At 42.3% G+C, this 17,892-nt stretch overlaps 1 protein-coding gene across 1 annotated transcript in view; it reads right to left on the reverse strand.

The window, feature by feature from the left end:
- Positions 1–2,764, reverse strand: part of VAT1L (vesicle amine transport 1 like) — a 55,540-nt gene extending 52,776 nt beyond the window's left edge. The window contains exon 1 of the mRNA XM_070952948.1: positions 2,481–2,764. Coding sequence (XP_070809049.1) covers positions 2,481–2,764 — 284 coding nt within the window. The remainder of the gene's footprint in view (positions 1–2,480) is intronic.
- Positions 2,765–17,892: the final 15,128 nt, after the last annotated feature.

Consider the following 17,892-nt stretch of genomic DNA (forward strand, 5'->3'; position numbering starts at 1 on the left):
AAAGAGTTAAAACCAACAATTTAAAACCCAGAGACAGTCAAGACCAACAATTTAAAGCCAGAGAAAGATTACGTGCACAAACATATATTGTACCACTCTAATCTCTTTTAATTTTTTTTTAAAACTGGAAAAGAAACAAAAATGTTCCAACAGGGTAAGTCCCATGACTTCTGGCTAAAGTACGTTTAAGTTCATACAGTCACATACTTTCAGAAGAAACTAAGCAACACAATCCACCCTTGACCTACTTTCTGTCAGCTCAGAAGCTAAGCAGGATTGGGCTTGGTTACTTCTTTGGATGGGAGACTTTCACAGAAAACCAGCTAAATGAGAAAACTGTTAAGAACATCCTAGAAAGAAGGCAGCAGCAAATGACTGTTGCCTCCTGCCAAAACTGCACGTCTAGGTCGTCCCCATGAGTTGGGTTGAGCCAAGTTGGTCATGAACCGTTTATGGAAAATATTGCATTTTCAGTAGATGGCAACAACTTAAACTTTGTTTGGGCTAGGAAGCTAAGCAGCACTAAGCAGCATAACTGTTACCTAGACAGGAGAATTAGTTAGTTAGATATCCTAAGGAATTTCAGGGCCACCAGGCAGATTAAAATAATCAGGAAGAAGATACTGGCCAACCACTCCCATATTGCCACCATAAAAACTGCATGGTTCTGCATGCGGGGAGTCATCAGGAGACAAGCTCAACTCAAGGACCTTCCCTTCAGCTTCACAATGAGTAAGTTATCCTTTGCTTAAATGTGTGCATTTCCTTCAGGTAAGCAAAGGAGCTCAAGAAGCATACTAGCATTGGCCTTTGCAAGCCTGCTTTTTCCTTCTTTCTGATTTCTACTGCTCACTTTTAGAAATCCCAACCCAACCTTTTACTCAGTTTGTCAATATCTCAACAAGTTTTGCTGGCCTTGAATAATTTCAGCTTGTAGTACCGTGTTTCCCCGAAAATAAGACCCTGTCTTCTATTTTTTTGAACCCTGAAATAAGTGCTTGGCCTTATTGCCATGCGCTCAAAAGCCCGATTGGGCTTATTATCAGGGGATGTCTTATTTTGGGGAAAACAGGGTAGCTGTGTGTCTGTCACCAGCATCCTTCTAACAGAGAATTTACAGGGGGTGGGGGTGGGGTGGGGAATTAGCTGGAAGGAGAAAAACAGGGATTAAGCGTAGAGCAGGGGAAAAATAGGATTTATTCATGAGCTTGACCAAAGAAAAGAACTTTAGGCGATCAGAAGGAAAGGCAATCGGTCCCTTATCTAGCAGTGTCAACATCCATACAGACACAGATGTAAGAGAAACAGGAAGGTTCCAAAAAAAAAAAAAAAAAAAAAAGACCAAAACAGGCCAAAAATGCTGCTTTGATTCGGAAAAAGCTTTCTGAAACAAAGGTCCCTTTTAAAAAAAAGAAATGTTTGGGGAAAAAAAACCTTGGAAAGGACTTCTAATACACTGGTCTTTTGGAGAAAAAAAAGCATGACAAAAATGATTCACATTTGTAAGATTCAGAGTCACCCCATTATTGAGCGGGGAGGAGGGAGGGAGGGAGAGAAAGAGAGAAGAGAGAGATGAAAAGAGAAAGAGAAATGGGAAAAAAAAGAGAAAGAAAAAAGATGGTCATTTTCACTTGCAATCTTGTGCCCGTTTTCCTACGGAAGGATGACTTAAGGGCAAGAGCTGCATTTGTTGCTGAGTCAAAGCTCAGGCGGCTCTTCTTACAGAGCTCCAACCAAAACGCTCCATAACTTGGGAATAAACCCCAGTTTGTTTATTTATAGAGGTTTTTTTTTAATGCCTCTTTTCCCCATGATGGTTAAAGGCACAGATTGCAAAGACAAAGGGGGGGGAGGGGGGCTCCCTATCTAATTCTTCCCCCCCCCCACACCCCCAGCTTCAGCTGGAACTTTGCAAAAGTAGCTGGAGAAAGAAAGAGAGAGAGGGGAGCAGGGTTCTTTTTTGGGGTGTGTGGGTGAGACCACCCCTTTCTTCTCTTTACTCGTTTACTTCTATTGGAATTAAAGGGTCTCCAATGTCGCTGCCTCAGATGGGGGAGCCTCCCCCCCCTCCAACACCACCATCCAGACCCCCTTTTTGCCCATCAATGCAAAAGGCGGAAAGGATGGATGGATGGATGGATGGATGGATGGAAGGAAGGAAGGAAGGGAGGGAGGGAGGGAGGGAGGGAGGGAGGAAGGATGGAAGGAAGGAAGGAAGGAAGGAAGGAAGGAAGAAGGAAGGAAGGAAGGAAGGAAGGAAGGAAGGAAGGAAGATGGATGGATGGATGGATGGAAGGAAGAAAGGAAGGAAGGATGGATGGAAGGAAGGAAGGAAAGAAGAAAGAAAGGAAGGAAGGAAGGAAGGATGGAAGGAAGGAAGAAGGTTAGAGAGATGCTTCCAAACGACCGCCGGCTAACCAGAAGAATTTTTTAAAAAATAGTAATTTTTTTTTTTAACAAAAAAACCCAGAATACTGGACCAGGCTTTCACGCGGATCTTCAGCTCTCCTTCCTGAGGCTCCGGCATCACTTTTTTAGACACCCGGACCTTGTTGAGGCCCCCGAAAGCGGAGAGCACCACGGCTCGCATCTCTTTGGCATCCCCGGCTTTCTGGACGCCGACGCCGCCGACCCCGCTGCTGTTGTTGCCGCCGTTGTTGCCGCCGTTCGCTCCGTCGCCGCCGCAGCCGCCGCCGCCTTCGGCCGCCTCCTTCTCGATCATCTGCTCCGTCTCCTCGGCTTTCTCGGCTCCTTCCTTGGCCATGGCGCTGCTCCTCCGGCGGCGGCAAGAAGGAAAGGACGGCGGGGCTGGAGAGCCGCGTTTAAGAGGGCGGGGGCGCGCGCCGGGGAGGGGAGAAGAGGGGGGGGAGAGACGGAGGACGGGAGCGCGCCTTGGCTCGGCCCGGCCCGGCTTCGCCCGCGAACCAACTCGGTCCGTCGAGTCCCCTCACCACACCTCACCCAATACGATAGCGGCGGGGCGCGCGCGCGGCGGAGGTGCCGGGCGGCCAAGGGGGGCTCGGGGCGCGTGCCCGCCGGCTGGTTACCGTATCCCATGGCGTAGACGCGCAGAGATTTTTTTTAATTTTAATTTAATTTTATTATTTTGCTCCAGCGCAGCCCGCCCCGGGTTTGTTAAAAGTCGACGGGAGAGGATTGTGTGTGTGTAGGGGAGAGGGGGGGGTTGTTGCCACAAGGTTTTGCCTGAGGGGAGGAGAGACGGAGGCGACTTCGGACGGCAGCTTCTTGGCTGGCTTCCGTCAAGCCATCGGCTTTTCAACAACAACAACAACAACAACAACAATTTTTAAAATATTAAAATGTTCTAATATTTATTTAATAATCATATATTTTGAGAAGATGCTTGGTGGATACCTAGGACATTGGCAGCAACCCGTACCAACCATTAGCACCAGTCATTTGTATTTGTGACACATTTTTAAATGTTCAGTTGACGGAGTTTCATGTTTAATGAATAAAAGCTAATAATAATAATTTTTAAAACATTTTAATATTTATTTAATAATAATACATTTTGAGAAGATACTCGGTTGATACCTAGGACGTTGGCAGCAACCCGTATCAACCATTAGCGCCAGTCAATGGTAAATTTGTGACACACTTTTAAATGTTCAGTTGACTGAGTTTCATGTTTAATGAATAAAAGATAATAATAATAATAATAATAATTTTTAAAACATTTTAATATTTATTTAATAATAATACATTTTGAGAAGATACTCGGTTGATACCTAGGACGTTGGCAGCAACCCGTATCAACCATTAGCACCAGTCAATAGTAAATTTGTGACACATTTTTAAATGTTCAGTTGACTGAGTTTCGTGTTTAATGAATAAAAGATAATAATTTTTAAAATATTTTAATATTTATTTAATAACAATATATTTTAAAAAGATACTTGTTGGATACCTAGGACGCTGGCAACAACCCATATCAACCATTAGCATCAGTCAATGGTAAATTTGTGACATTTTTAAATGTTCAGTTGATTGAGTTTCATGTTTAATGAATAAAAAAGATACTACTACTACTACTACTACTACTACTAATAATAATAATAATAATAATAATAATAATAATAATAATAATAATAATAATAATAATAATAATTTGCTTTGATTGAGTTTGGCCTGTGGATGCTATTGGATGTTTTGTTTTGGTTTTGTTGCTCCTTTGAATCTCTTGTTTTAATCCTCATTTGGGATTGAAAGGAGCAGTTTAAAGGCAGGAAGGAAAAGAAGAAGAAAACAGGTTTGGAAAGGATGCCGCTGTTTGAGAAGAAAAGATGTTGTGTGGAAGACGCCACCCCCCCCCAAAAAAAATACCTGGGAGAAGGGTTATGCTGTGTCTCTGCCCAGGCAGATGAGCCTTCATTGATGCTTCCCACATGTACAGGTGGCCTGAGATCATTTTAGCTGGCTTAGGTTGGCAGACCTGCCCAGAAGCCATGGTTTGTTGTGCAAGCTACAATGATTAGGTTTCCACAAAAGCATAAACCGGGGCTTACAACCCTCAGTTTGCTGGAGCCAGAGCTCACTCATGCAAAATTGATCCATTCAGTTGAGCAAATCATGATTTATGGAGTAAGCCACACTTAGTTAGCTTTGCATGACATCCTAAAGCTGCTTTTAACAAGAACTAAAAAATAAATAAATCCTCCTGCTTCTCCCAAAGCACTTTGGAAGAAAGTTATCTGTGGTTGTTTGTCTCTGACTCTGAATGCTGAGCAAAGGATGCAGGTATTTATGGAATTCTATGGAAATGTCCTATTACTGAATTTTGGAACTGGTTCCACACACAGTGTGTGAAGCCATGAGTGGGCTTAACCTCAGAATCTGTGAAATAAATTGCATTTGGTGAGGTTCAGACATTGCGATGGGCTGTAGGCTGTGCTTCCAACCATCTTGACGGCATAAACAGGGAACTAAGGGGAAAAAAACCCTAAGTAGATGAGATCATCCTTAATAATATGGAGAAGAATTGTGGTCTTCAGAATACCTCTGAACCCATTGCCCCCAATTAAATTCCGTTGTTCCACATGAAATGTTCCTACAGTTGTCTTTTTTTCTCATTGATGCTCTTTTTTTTCCCATGAAAAATTTCAGATGCAGGTATGACTATATGACTATAGCCATGGATACAATCCCAACATCTGCCAGAGACTCAGAAAAGGCACTAAGTTATGATTCATCACCCTGTTCTAATTGGTCGTGATTTTTTATTTTAAAAAGGAGGTTCTCAAATAAACTACATTTAAGCTCGCTAGAGGAAGTGATACCAAAAGGTATCGCCACTATTAAATTGTCTTTTTTTTTTTCTCAACTTTAGTTGCCTGGCTAAAAAAATCAGAAATGCTACACCTGTGGATCTTTTCAGAGGTTATGTTTCAGAAATAAATTCGGGGGTGGGTGGGAGAGAATTGAGAGAAGAATGCTCCTAAAATAGCATTTATTCTGCTCTTTTCTGTATGGTCAAAACTCAATATGGGTGTCACAACAGTACAATCAAAACTCTGCCTGGTTTGTGTGTGCTGTGACCGACAGCTTCAAATCCACCATTGTAGCTGGTGGAGTGGCTTTTTTTTTGACATGCGTCTCAAGAAATTTGCTTACAACTGGTTGACAAATTCAGTTGCATCAGAAGTGTCTGAGCATTTTGGTATGAATCTAATTTGATGAGGTCTTCTCCAGTAGCCTTCCATCCATCTTCTGCCTAATAGGTTCCTTTGCTAGCAAAGAGAAATGATGTTGCTGACAAAAGAATAGCAACCCATCAAATCTTTTCAGAAGCAATGTCTCCTAATTAAGCAGTATGTAGTGTGGAAAATAGGAAGTACTGGAGAGGAAAATCATATGCCAGCAGACTCTCTCAAATTTCTGAAAAAAAAAACAAAACACAAAAACTGAAAACAATTGAGAGAGAAACTTAATCCTAGAGAATACCCATGTGAACAAACAAACCCAATGCCTCCAAAAGTGGATTCCCTCCATTTTTTTTAATTTAAAAAAAGCAGCATTTGACTTAATTTCATCTCCAAAAACTAAACAAGGTTGGCCCTTGCAGTACTTAGATGAAAGACACTGATAACTTTTAAGCAAACTGTTTACTTGTAGCAAAGGAAACAACATGGACGTGTTCACAAAGGCACCCAAGAGTCAAGTTGGATTCAAGAGAAGCTTGATTGGATTTCTCTTTCCATCTAATGCAGCTTGGATTTGGGGGAGAGGGTGGGGGGGGTCTCTGAAATATAGAGAAAAAAATGGCTGTTGAGAAGATGAGAACCTGACTTCAAGTTGCTGGTCAATGGTCATCAACTTTGGAAAAGGATCGTGGTCTCTATGCTAAATTGAAAAAAAAATCCTTAAATCAATCAATCCAATCTATCTATCATCCATCCATCCACCCATATCTATCTATCTATCTATCTATCTATCTATCTATCTATCTATCTATCTACCTACCTACCTACCTACCTACCTACCTACCTACCTACCTAATCAAAGAGAGAAGCAATCTGGAATTAAGGAGAAACTTCCTAATAGTGAGGACAATTAACCAGTGGAACAGCTGGCCTTCAGAAATCATGGACGTTCCATCACTGGAGGTTTTTAAGAAGAGACTAGACAGCTACTTGTCTGAAATGGTATAGGTTCAATGGTATAGGTATAGGTTCTAGTCCAGGGGGCTGGACTAGAAGACCTTCAAGGTCCCTTCCAGATTTCTATTCTATTCTATTCTATTCTATTCTATTCTATTCTATTCTATTCTATTCTATTCTATTCTATTCTATTCTATTCTATTCTATTCTATTCTATTCTTATTATTATTCCATTCCAATCCATCATTTCTGCCTGCCTGCCTGCCTGCCTGCCTACCTACCTACCTACCTACCTACCTACCTAGCATCTATTTATCTATCTGGGTTGACACCATACAGTAATCCCAATCAATAAGTCACATTACAGCTTAGCATATTGTCCACGATGAAAGAAGAGGAAAGTTCTTTTCTACCATAAAATGTGATTTTCCATCTCTCTTTTGTTCCTCCAATCAAAATGTCGAGTTTGCTTTCCTCCCCTACTTTCTGTTTATTTCAAAAGAGAAGACACAATCACTGCAGTCAGTGTAAGCCCTACTCAGTTCAGTTAACAAAAATAAACAATTTAGTCTCACAATGTAAGTACAGAAAAGGGCCAAATTGAGCTGACATTCCCCAAACGTTCCCCACCTAAATAATAAATCTTATTTCCCATCTGTTTTTTTTTTAAATTAAATTATACTGTAGAAAATTGTCCTTAGACAAGACTGCATTGAAAATCTGACTATACAGATTTTCTGAAGCCCACCTTAAAAATAAAATAAAAAAAAAGGCAAAATTGGTTCCCTGGGATGGTGCTATTTTACTGATGTTTTCTTCTCCAACTCTTGTTTCAATCTCTGTTTTGCTTTAATCTCAGGGGTAATAGCAGCCAATTTCGAATCACAAACAGTGAATGGGATGACACAACACTGCTAGGAAGTTAATTAGCCCGGCTGCATTGTGACATCACAAAGGCAGGTGAGAAAGGGCAAATTGAAAATACAGGGAAGAGTGGACACATCAACAATTCAATGTTTTTTGTGAAAATAGGAAAAACACAGCAATATGAATTCATTTGGCTCAGATGCAGTCTTGAAATGAATATGCTGAAGGCTTAGAAATAAACAAGAATCTAACAGAAGAGAATATTGGTCACTCAGGATTGAACTGTGAAGTCCTTGGTGGTATGTCCCAAAGGTGAGATTGGACTTGTTTTTTTTTTGAAGATGTTTCACTCAGAGGTGGGTTGCAGCAGGTTCTGACCAGTTCTGGAGAACCGGTAGCGGAAATTTTGAGTAGTTCGGAGAACCGGTAGTAAAAATTCTGACTGGCTCCACCCCCATCTATACTCTGCCTCCCAAATCCCAGCTGATTGGGAGGAAATAGGGATTTTGCAGTATCCTTCCCCTGGAGTGGAGTGGAAATGAAGATTTTGCAGTATCCTTCCCAAGCCACACCCACCAAGCCATGTCATGCCCACCAAGCCACGCCCACAGAACCAGTAGTAAAAAAATTTTTGAAACCCACTACTGGTTTCACTTCTCATCCAAGAACCTGGATGACTGAGAATCTCTACAGGCTCCTTGGTGGTATCTGAACTGGCAGATGCTTCATTACACAAACAGGTAACATCATCAGTGCTAGAAAGGAATGGGATCTGCTCAGTAGTGAAATCCAATTTTTTTTAAACTACCGGTTCTGTGGGCGTGGCTTGGTGGACATGGTGTGCCTTGGTGGGCATGGCTTGGTGGGCAGGCAGGGGAAGGATACTGCAAAATCTCCATTCCCATCCCACTCTGGGGCCAGCCAGAGGTGGTATTTGCTGGTTCTCTGAACTACTCAAAATTTCCGCTACTGGTTCTCCAGAATCTGTCAGAATCTGCTCTCTGTTCCATGTACAAGGAATCAAGAAACCAATTTCTTACCCACATTGACAGGGCAAACCATTGTTATGTAAACAGAGAGCAAACCTCACTGTCTTCCAGCACTGATGATGTTATCTAGTTGGGTAATGAAACATCTGCAAGCTCAGAGATCGCCAAGGACCCCAACAAACAAAAGCCTGGATTCTTTCTGTACATTTTGTTGATTACATGGTCCAGCAAATTCCTTTCGATATCATAAAAATATTCAAAATACCACGGAAAATAAGCAAATAATGTATGGAATGGGGTACACCTGAAGTATTTTTGCCTGCGGTGCTCTCAAAGCTTGATTGTGAGGCACCATCAGTGCTATTTTTGTCTGTTGTAGGATTTGTCGGTTTATAGAATTGTGGAATTGTCCTGCTGGAAAGGATTATCTAAGCCATACTCCTGTTGTCTCTGCTGGAACCCAATTGAAAGAATCCTGGGAAAATGTCTACCTAGCATCCCCTTGAGCCCATCTAATCAAGGATAACCTATCACCTTTTGAGGTAAGTGGTGGTCCCAGTCAGGATTGGGCTTCAAAAATTTCAGCAATGGGTTCTCTGCCCGGTTGCTGGGTGGGTGTGGCCTACTCGGCCTTCTGCACCATGGTGGGTGGTGGTGTTTTTGCCTTCCCCAGGCTCTGGAGGCTTTCCTCAAGCCTCTGGGAGGGCGAAAACTGCCTCCCCTGGGCTCCAGAGGTCTTCTGGAACTTCCAGGAGGTCCGTTCCGCCCCTCCCTGAGCCTCCATGTGGGCCCTGCACTTACCTCGCATCCAAAATGGGCCATGAGGAGACTCCTGGGAGGGGCGCGGAGGGTGGGGTGGGTGGGGCCAGCCACGGGTGGGATTTGGAGATTCTCCGAACTGGCAATAACCTTAGCTATGGGTTCTCCCGAATCCGGGTGAACCCATAGCAGCCCACCCCTGGTCCCAGTATTGAATTTCTCATACTTGAGAATTTTTTATTTCTACTATTGAAATTACAATCCCTTTTCGTTCCTTTAAGAGATCTGCTTCAGTGGTGAGTTGCCCCCGATTCGGACCGGTTCTATAGAACCGGTAGTAAAACTGGTGGGAGGCTCCGCCCACTGACCCTGACATCATCAGAAGCTTATGCGCATGCGCAGAAGGAAGGCGTGTGCGCAAGTGATCCCGTTGCGAACTGGTAGTAAAGGTAAGTAGAACCCACCCCTGATCTGCTTCCCAGTGACTTCTCTTCATTACAGAAAGCGAATCAGTAAAGAAAAGGCATGAAAACTTCTCTATGCCCATTTTCTATATCAAGCAATCTTGCCATTCAAAAAGCTTATTCACAATCTAAGATAATTGTTTTCCTTCCTCCCTCTTCCCTGCCAACTTCACTCAAAGCTCTTTTCCCCCTTCTCTCCAGAAGTCAGTATGAATCATGGCTGTAATGAAGCAATTTTCTGTTTAGAGACTCTACCGAGAGCTGTATTTTCTTCTCCATCTCAAACACACAGACACAAAAACCACAATGTACATGGGAGTGAAAACGGGTTCTGCTTTCAGTGGAAGAGATATACAATGCATTCACTTCCATTCTCTGGGTTGTTTTCTCTTGGCTTTCACTTCATTTGATGAAGGAGAATTTGCTTTAGAAATTCTTTTAAAGAGGATTTAGAGGAAAGGAAAAAAAAGAATAGATACTGTTCTTGTGCTTTGTGAGTTATCTGGTCTTTCAGCGTACATGATTCTCCATCTGCCTGCAATCTCCTGGTCTTCTCATGTTTTCATTCTCTCTAGGGTTGCCAGGTCTGCTTCCAAAAAATAGCGGACAAGCGGGGGGGGGTGTTAAGTAGTAAAAAAAATTAAAAAATTTTTACAATTAAATTATATATTTTCTTACAAACAATTTACAGTAGGCCGTCGTATTTGTTCTGTCGGTTTCGTTGTTGGTAATCCATGCAAAAGTAGCTTCCCAGTCTTTGGTGTATTTGCACACTCCTCTCTTTCGTTTTAAAGAATTCAAAATCTCGCCGCTGTCACTCTCATCACTCGACGCCATTTTAGGTCAGTCGACACAAGCTACAATACATTTTAAAAATGTGAACTGTACATAATTTTATAATATATTTTTATTTTAATGTCATCATTAAGTTTTTTGGAGAATCGAGTTCAGTGGATATTCTATCTTTGTCTCATTCTAACTTATGAAAAAAAAAGACAAAACGCGATTCTCCTATCCTTATTCTCTTAGACTGTACAGCTTTAGATTACGTACCATTTCATCATAAAGCTTTTGAATAAAAAAAATGTCCACTATTTTGTGAAAAAAAATAGTGAACATAATGTGAAAAAAGCAGACTGTCCGCTCAAATAGTGGACACCTGGCAACTCTAATTCTCTCCCATTTTCAGGTGAGAATTCTTCCCAGGAATAGTGCTCCTGTTACCTTTAAGAGAGAGTTTAATCCTAAAAAAATTCGGAGAATCTCTCCTCCCCTCAGGATAATATAATTTCTCTGTCTACAAACTGTGCCCAGCTGTGTTCAGCTATAGTACATAGTCTGGATAGGGTACAATAGATCCCTGATTTTGATTCCTGAGTTTAATTTTGGTGGGGTTTTGCCAGAACTGTTGAGGGGGAAGTTTAAAAGCTCAGACAACAGATTCCCATAATTGCAAGATGGTTTCTAATGTGCTTTGATAGTATCTTCATCAGTACAGCCTCCCACACAATGTTTAAGAGATACATTCGACCCATCTTCCATCCATCCCTTAGCAAAATGAAAAGTGAGTCCAAGAAGGACGTTTTTATCAATGAAAAAAAAAATAGTTTTCTTTGAACTGAGCCCAGTTCCTAATGATTTCAGTGGATACATCCATACTGTTTTTTTCTTCTTCTTTCTGATTTGCCTTCTTACAGGATTCCCATCCATCACCCAAACCTTCTTGTACAGTTTGTGCTTGAAATTCCTGGGAGGCCAAAGTTACAAATGTCTTTGGGGAAAGTCTGAGAAACTGAGTGAAACAAGTCTTCACTGCAAGTTCTAAGGAAAATTTAGCTTCCACTTAAAAAGTCAGCCCATCACTGAAGTTGTTGCAAAAAAGGAATCATAAATTGGCAATACTGGGGAAAGCCAATTTTTCTCTTTTTGCTAGATTTATTCCTCCATGGCCTCAATGTTGTGATCTAGGCTTCCTGAGTCATTAAAACACATGAGTAATCCCAAAAACTTCTTTTATTGCAACAGCTGTGAATTACATTCATTCACAGCTGAGTCCCAATTAGTTGCAAAAAGTCCTTCAGGAGACGTCCTTCGGGATAATCACCAACCTTTATCTCCCTTGACAGGCTGCCAAAGACCTACTTGGCAAAGCCACATGAAGTCCAGAATCAAACAGAGATGCCGACTGGGAACAGAATTAACAATGTTGCTTTCCTGCAAAGGGCCCACGTGCCTTTGCTCCTCTTTTAAGCCTTATGGGAGGGGCCAATCATCTCCAGGCCTTTCTCCCGAGTCGTCCCTTTTGTTTTAACTGTTCTTGCCTTCTGGCAGCTCTGCGCATGCGTGCACTAGGAACAGGCTCCACCTGTTCCTCTGTCTCTCTGACATCCGACTCTGGAAGCTCCGGAGTCCGCGCATAACTGGCCCTGGCCCCATCTCTGCCTCCGATGCAGAGCCCTCGTCCGAGCCTTCTCCAGACTCCATGACTGGCCCATGTTCCTCCCCAGCCTCCTCACTGTCTGACTCTGCTGCCAGCTCTGCAGGCTGCTGGTGGACCACAACACTCAAGAGGAACAGAGTTATCATTCTAATTTTCCTTATAACAGTCACTCTGAGCTATACACTGAGCTGAGAGAATGATTGTCAAAATCCACCTATGAACTTTCAAGGCTGAAGCAGAAACTGAACCTGGAACTTTCCTGTCCTGCTCTAACATCTTAACCACTGTGCCACAAAGACTTTCCTTAGGGGCTTCTTTTGCAAGGGAACCAGTGGTGGTATTCAGCCAGTTCTATCCGGTTCAGGCAAACCGGTAGCGGCGGCTGCAGGATGCTCTGGCCCACCTGTCATCACGTCCCGTTTTTGACACTCTGCGCATGCACAGAAAGTCCTGCGCATGTGCAGAGGTGCAGAGGTGGCATGCACGCTCACATTTGCGAACTGGTAGCGAAGGTAAGCGAATACCTCCGCTGAAGAGAACATACTGCAGTGAACAAAGAACAAAAGAAAAAACAAGGCTGAACAAGATCATCCCTACAGTGCAGACTGAAAGTTGATTTAGGCCATTGGGTTTTATCTCCCTGAGTGAAATAATGTAACATTAACTGGCCAACTTGTTCTTGTACCAAACCTGCTATCTCTTAGGAATACGATCTCATAGGATTCTTTTTTTTCCTCTGTCTGTTCTATATCTACATGTCAAATGGTTTTTCTTCTACTTTACAAGAAGCACCATAGACCATATCAGGACCATATGCATGGGAAGGTCTGGTAGAAACTTGTCATGAAGTTACTTGCTTTCCAAAATCTTTTGCTGGTAGATCATTTTTTAAAAAAAAAAAATGGTGCCAATAAAATTCCAGAGAGATTGGGGGCAAAAGTTAGTCGGATGATAAACCAAAAATTACCTAGGCATGATGACGTTCTAGATTCAGTATATATCTATATATCTATTCCTCTGTCTGCTGTCTCCTGGTCTCTCTGTGTGTCTCTGTCTCTGTCTCTGTCTCTGTCTCTGTCTCTGTCTCTCTCTCTCTCTCTCTGTGTGTGTGTGTGTCTGTCTGTCTGTCTGTCTATCTATCTTAATAAGAGGGGGCAGAACTAAACTATAAAGATATTGTGAGATTTGGGCAATTCGGTGAGTTTTTGCACAAGAATGCAATAGTCTTGTAAACTTTCAGATTTTTATTTTTTTTTAACATAAGGTGGGAGAACAAGGACTCCAATGAATGTCCTGCTATTTGCAAATGAAAAGTCATTGTCACTGCTGGTTCTAGGCAGCATTTTAGGAGCGATTTGTCTTCTTCCTATGGCTGAGAAAAGAATGAACAGGCCCAAAGACTTCTAGCTGGCTTTTCTGCCCAAGGCAGAACTAAAACGCATCACCTTTCTTTTAATCCAGCACCTTAATCACTACATTAAACTGTCTCCCTCGATTATATCAGCAACCTCAGAATGGAAAGAGAAATCCTGTATGCGCCCCCTTAAGTAAACAATCCTCAGGGATAAATATGTAGTATATTTAGAAAGTAGATGGATTCTGCTAGTTTGAGGTAGATTTAAAGCTCATTATTCCACCTAGAAGTCCGTTGCCTGGTATTGGATTTTTTTTTTTTAAAAAAGTGTTCCTCTTGCAAATGATTTTGCACCCTCCATTTCAAAACATAGAAGACATTATCTTATCTAACTAAAAGTCACACCTGTTTTTCTGCAATTGCCTGAGGTCTAAGCGTGATGGTACAGATCAGTGGTGGGTTGTTCCCGGTTCTGTCCGGTTCTATAGAACCGGTAGTAAAACCAGCAAGAGGCTCCGCCCACCTGCCACGACATCATCATGGGTCATCTGTGCCAGGGGCGGGTTCTACTTACCTTTACTACCGGTTAACAATGGGATCGCGCATGCGCAGATCGCCAATGACGACATCTGGGGCGGTGGGCGGAGCCTCCCGCCGGTTTTACTACTGGTTCTTGCGAACCAGTCTGAACTGGGGGCAACCCACCACTGATCTGCACATGTGCAGAAGCTTCTGCATATGCGCACGCACACTCCCGCTGCAAACCGGTAGTAAAGGTAAGTAGAACCCACCCCTGGTGCAGATTGTGCATAAAGTGTTTAGGCAGGTTGGGTTTATACATTATTTATGTGTCATCCTATAGATATTGGAAAAAAAAAGTCTCAGTCATAAAAGCTAACAAAGCAGCCCTCTACACAAGGGGACAGTGTCAATAATAGGTAAAATATGTCAAAAATAGGTAAAATCAGCTTTGAGTTGAAAGTGTTGTGGCCCGTCAGCGGCCTGTGCAGATTGTAGCTGATTCCGACGAGGAGGCTGGTGTGGTGCTGCGCCAGCAGCCTGTGCGACTGGCGTTCGAGTCGGACAGTGAGGAGGCTGGAAAAGATGTGGTGCCAGAGGCAGGGATTCAGCCAGGGCCTTCAGAACCTCCAAAAGCTCCCTTAAGTGAAGAGGACGAAGAGGAGGAACCTCTTCTCAATGCACAGCCGTGCAGAGCTGCCAAAAGGCAGGAGTGGCTCTTCAGGAGGAGGTCTCGAGAGTAAGGCTTGGGGCTAATTGGCCACTCCCTTAGCCTATTTAAGAAGGAACACCGCTTACAACAAGCTGTAGAGAACAACTTTAGTTCACTCTCCTTCGTGTCTGCAAAATTGCTTCTGGACTTTCTGCCAACTCTAGTAAGACTGTGATTACCTTATCTTAGAATTCTGGTAGGCTGTTAAGACAGTTCATTAACAGCCTTTGAATGATAAAGACTAAGTTATTTGAGTAAAATAAGCTTTGTATAGAGTTTGTGTGTGCTGCGTTCTTTGGGGTCCGTAGCTGGGGCAGAATAGAAACTGACACATAGAGGGGCAACCATATACCTAGCTTTCTTGGTGATGGCACAGAAATAGTTTAATTCTAGGACTTTAGCTTTATATCAACATCCAGCTTAATCTGAAGTGTTGCTTAAATTCTTGGACCATCTTTGTCACCTTCAATGTAACTGCCAACAAAGTCCAACCTGCTTGAGTTTTTGATATCAACCAAGAAGCTCCCTGTATTACAAAAGAACTTTTTTCCTAGTAGAAATTCTTAGTGGATGAGAAATCCCCAAGCAGAGACCTGTTGTAGCCTGCCTGCAGCCAGCGAAGCTGTAGCAGAGTCAGACAGTGAAGAAGTTGGGGAGGAACTTGGGCCAGTCCTGGGGGCTGGGGAAAGCTCAGATGAGGGCTCTGCATCGGAGGCAGAGAGGGGGCCAAGGCCATCTGATAGTTATGTACTGCCTCTGGAGTCTCCGGAGCCTCTGGAGTCTGACATCAGTGAGGCAGAAGAACAGCGGGAGCCTGTTCCCAGTGTGCGCATGCATAGAGCTGCCAGAAGACAAGAACAATTAAGAAAACAGGATCAACTTGGGAGTAAGGCTTGGAGATGATTGGCCCCTCCCATAAGACATAAAAGAGGAGCAAACAGGACGTGAGCTTTTGCAGGAAGCAATTAGTTCATCTGGTCGGTTCAAGCTTTGAAAAGTTCTGTTTCACTCTGAGCCCAGTTTGGCCTTGCCCTGCATTTGGCGATTAGTTCTCTGGCAGCATTCCAAGGGAGATACAGTGGGTGTTTATAAACATTCCCCTGAAAGACTGTTTGTGAAGCCTTGCGGACTGTGAATGACAGTAATTGACAGCCGTGTAAATAAAAGAGGTTTTGCAGGGACAAAGATTGTGCTTTATACTTTTTAAGGAAGCCTAGGTCAGAACAAGACCAATGCTCAGTGAGCAATAAATAGTACAACACAACAATAAAAATGAGGATCGTATCATTTGTCTTACTGGGAGTGTAATATAACAGGGACAAAGTGACATACTTCTTGGAGGTTTCACTCATTGAATTCTTAACTCTAATTCTGGAATTATCCAGGTTTCCCCCCCCCCCCCTTGGTATTATATTGACTTAAGATTCTAGGGAGATTGTAAGGTTGCTTGTAAAAGATATGAAGATAATAAACATAAGAGAAACATTTCTGTTCACTGAACAGCTGGAAGCAATTGACTCTAAACCAAAATTTTATCAACCGGAGTTTCTGGTGCAACTTCCCTTGATAAATATATGGTTTTATTCCTTGGATTCTGTCACTTGTGTTTTGCCTTGTTTAGTATTCCTAAAACATACTAAGACATAGTCCACTTGTTGCGATTCTTAACACTCATGCAGAAAATATGGCAAGTTTATTGGGGGGTAAATTATTTTATTCTTCTGTGCGTATATAAATTTAGTGTCTGGGTAATTTAAACTCTCACTTGATATTACAGATCAATTCCATCTCTGAAAGTCATGCTGGCATTACTTAAACAGAGCTTTGTGTTTTGTGTGTGTGTGTGTGTGTGTGTGTGTGTGTGTGTGTGTGTACACGTGTGTGCATATCTCTATATTATTGGTGAAGTGCAAACCCATTAATCCTACAGAAGAGAAGGAATTCAATATCCAAAGGACTCAATTGCTAGTGCCCATTAAAAGAATGTGCTCCTGGGCATGAGAAAACGGATTGGAATGGCTTATATAAAGCCCAGAGACTAGATATTATTTTTAGTTTTCTATATCAGGATAGAATTTTGCTCATAATGGATTCAGCCTATTAGTGAAACAGGCATGCTTCAAAGCAATTACTTGAACTTGCTTTGTTCTTCATGTTGGGTGCTTCATTAGCATGCTTCCTTCCGTCGGTCGTCTTTAATCGTCTAATGTCATTACATTTTTCTCTCTTTTTGCAGTTGAAAAAAAAAAAGAAAACCATGTAGAATTTAATGTAACGTGGTTTTGTGTCATTATCACTTACGTTGCATTTCAGGGTTTTAATGGAGTATGTCAGCTCTGAAGGAAGGCTGAATTACGGGAAGACTGTGACTATGGATATTATGTATGGAAAATATATGCCAAATAATATATTATAATGCCAAATAAATATAATGCCAAATAAATAGATATATGTGCAAATCTGAATATACTCACACAAATCCACATACACACTTTATTATAGTTTTTGGGCAGTCATGGGCTTCTATGTTGTATCTATATGGGATAAATAATGAACATTTCATTGCAACATAGTAATGCAAAGTATCCATCACAATGTTGCACACAAATATGTAATGAGTAGACTTTGTATCATGGTATCATACTGCAGGTTTTATCACTCTGACAAAATTGTGGTTTGCTCGAAACATCTCTGCACCAGGGGTGAAATCCAGCAGGTTCTGACAGCTTCTGGAGAACCGGTAGTGGAAATTTTGAGCAGTTCGGAGAACCGACAAATACCACCTCTGGCTGGCCCCGGAGTGGGGTGGGAATGGAGCTTTTGCAATATCCTTCCCTTGGAGTGGGGTGAGAATGGAGATTTTGCAGTATCCTTCCCCTGCCACGCCCAACAAGCCACGCCGAACAAGCCACACCCACAGAACCGGTAGTAAAAAAATGTGGATTTCACCACTGCTTTGTGCCCAGGATAAATTAAAACAGACCAGGATGAATAAAAGAAAAAAGAACCAGATTAGTGGAGAAGGCACCACTCTAGAAACCAGGAGACAGTGAGTTCTAGTTCCACTGTATCCATGAAAGCCAGCTAGATGAATTTGGGCAAATCAACAGGAGACTGAGTTCTAGTCCCATCATATACAACAAAATCTGCTGGGTGAAAAAGTTTGGC

The sequence above is a fragment of the Pituophis catenifer genome, unplaced genomic scaffold (assembly GCF_029215685.1).
Source record: "Pituophis catenifer annectens isolate HBS135680 unplaced genomic scaffold, rPitCat1.0.hap2 SCAF_13, whole genome shotgun sequence".
Classification (NCBI taxonomy): Eukaryota; Metazoa; Chordata; class Lepidosauria; order Squamata; family Colubridae; genus Pituophis; species Pituophis catenifer.